This window comes from Acyrthosiphon pisum, unplaced genomic scaffold, assembly GCF_005508785.2.
Source record: "Acyrthosiphon pisum isolate AL4f unplaced genomic scaffold, pea_aphid_22Mar2018_4r6ur Scaffold_13709;HRSCAF=14352, whole genome shotgun sequence".
Taxonomy (NCBI): Eukaryota; Metazoa; Arthropoda; class Insecta; order Hemiptera; family Aphididae; genus Acyrthosiphon; species Acyrthosiphon pisum.
In genome coordinates this window covers 1-1277 of record NW_021762337.1, presented here as the reverse complement: position 1 = coordinate 1277, position 1277 = coordinate 1, and the positions used below count along the sequence as shown (strand labels likewise).

At 31.3% G+C, this 1277-nt stretch overlaps 1 protein-coding gene across 1 annotated transcript; it reads left to right on the top strand.

Moving 5' to 3' along the window:
• The first annotated feature begins 85 nt into the window (after nucleotides 1–85).
• LOC100568516 (E3 ubiquitin-protein ligase RNF8-like) lies at nucleotides 86–1262 on the top strand. The gene is made up of 4 exons (XM_003248855.4): nucleotides 86–235; nucleotides 300–418; nucleotides 489–687; nucleotides 956–1262. Exons 1-4 carry the CDS (start codon nucleotides 223–225, stop codon nucleotides 1144–1146), a joined length of 522 nt encoding a protein of 173 aa, XP_003248903.2. The 5' UTR covers nucleotides 86–222; the 3' UTR covers nucleotides 1147–1262.
• Nucleotides 1263–1277: the final 15 nt, after the last annotated feature.

The following is a 1277-nucleotide window of genomic DNA, read 5'->3' as shown; positions in this document are numbered from 1 at the left end:
GTTTTTACATTTTAGTTTATTATTAGGTCAATTCATTCTAATATTGAGCTAACAACACACAATTTTAACGGCTGAATGTACATTTTAGTATACTATGTGTAAGACGTAGACATCACTCAATTTTAATGAATATAAATATATATGGAATAAATAAAAAAATTTCAGAAGCAGGATTACAATCGAGAGTTAAATAACGAGTTGACTATTTATCGCAGAAGATGTATGTTGCAGAAAGGTAATATTGTGAAATTATTTTTGAGCCCCTAATATTTTATTAAGGATTTTATCCGTTAAAGCAGAATTGTTGGACACACAAATTGCTAAAGAAGAAGACTCTGTGGAAACCCTCAAAACCCAAATTAATAAACTCTTAGAAAATGATTTTCAATGTGCTATTTGTAATGAAGTGGTCTTTCGGGTACAAACTATTTATTGATTTAGTATTGTTATTATCATTAAAATTTTTTGATTAAAATTTTTTAATTTAGCCAAGTATAGCTAATTGTGCTCACACTTTCTGCGAAGGCTGTCTCAAATCATGGTTGTCTAGAAGCAATCATTGTCCCACCTGCCGAAGCGTTGTAAATTCTACAACTTACTCTTTTTCTTTGGATAATTATATCACAAACCTATGTGACCTTCTGGGTGGAACAATAAAAGAACAACGTCTTACTCTACAAAGTGAAAGTAAGGATTTTTAAGTGAATTGTATATACAGTGTAACCTCGAGAACTCGAATCGGTCGACGACAAAAGAAAATTTGAGTTATAGAAAAAATGTGGTGTAATTGGGTACATTTTATTGAAATGCAGGGGCCAAGACATTCTTTCGAGCTATAGAAAATTTGACTTATAGATGTTTGAGTTGTCGAGGCTCCACTGTATTTATTTTAATGATAATTTGGCTTAGTGCTGTAATCATATTATGTCATTCAACGTAATATATTATATGATAGGGAATGGGCATCCACCTCAAGTGGCTAAAAGAGGTAGACGAAAGGCGGCAAATCAATCAACCCGCGGTAGAAGAGAGCCACCGACATATGAATTAATTGATGACAACCCTACCAGAAATAATTCTAGATTTACTAACGGGTCACATAACATTATTGACATTGTAGATCTTACAAATAACACGTCTCGATAATGTTAATTATTTCATGTAACATTTTGAGTATACTGAAATGATTATTTTATGTCTTATTTTCAACTTAAAATCACTAATTTCATAAGTTAATGAAATCTTAGTGCATTCATTTATAATGATAAGGCACCTAT

Bases quoted from the DNA above. Each gene is read 5' to 3' on its own strand.
- LOC100568516 (XM_003248855.4), top strand. The intron at 419-488 runs GTACAAACTATT...TTTTTAATTTAG, and splicing joins GTAATGAAGTGGTCTTTCGG to CCAAGTATAGCTAATTGTGC. The intron at 688-955 runs GTAAGGATTTTT...ATTATATGATAG, and splicing joins TCTTACTCTACAAAGTGAAA to GGAATGGGCATCCACCTCAA.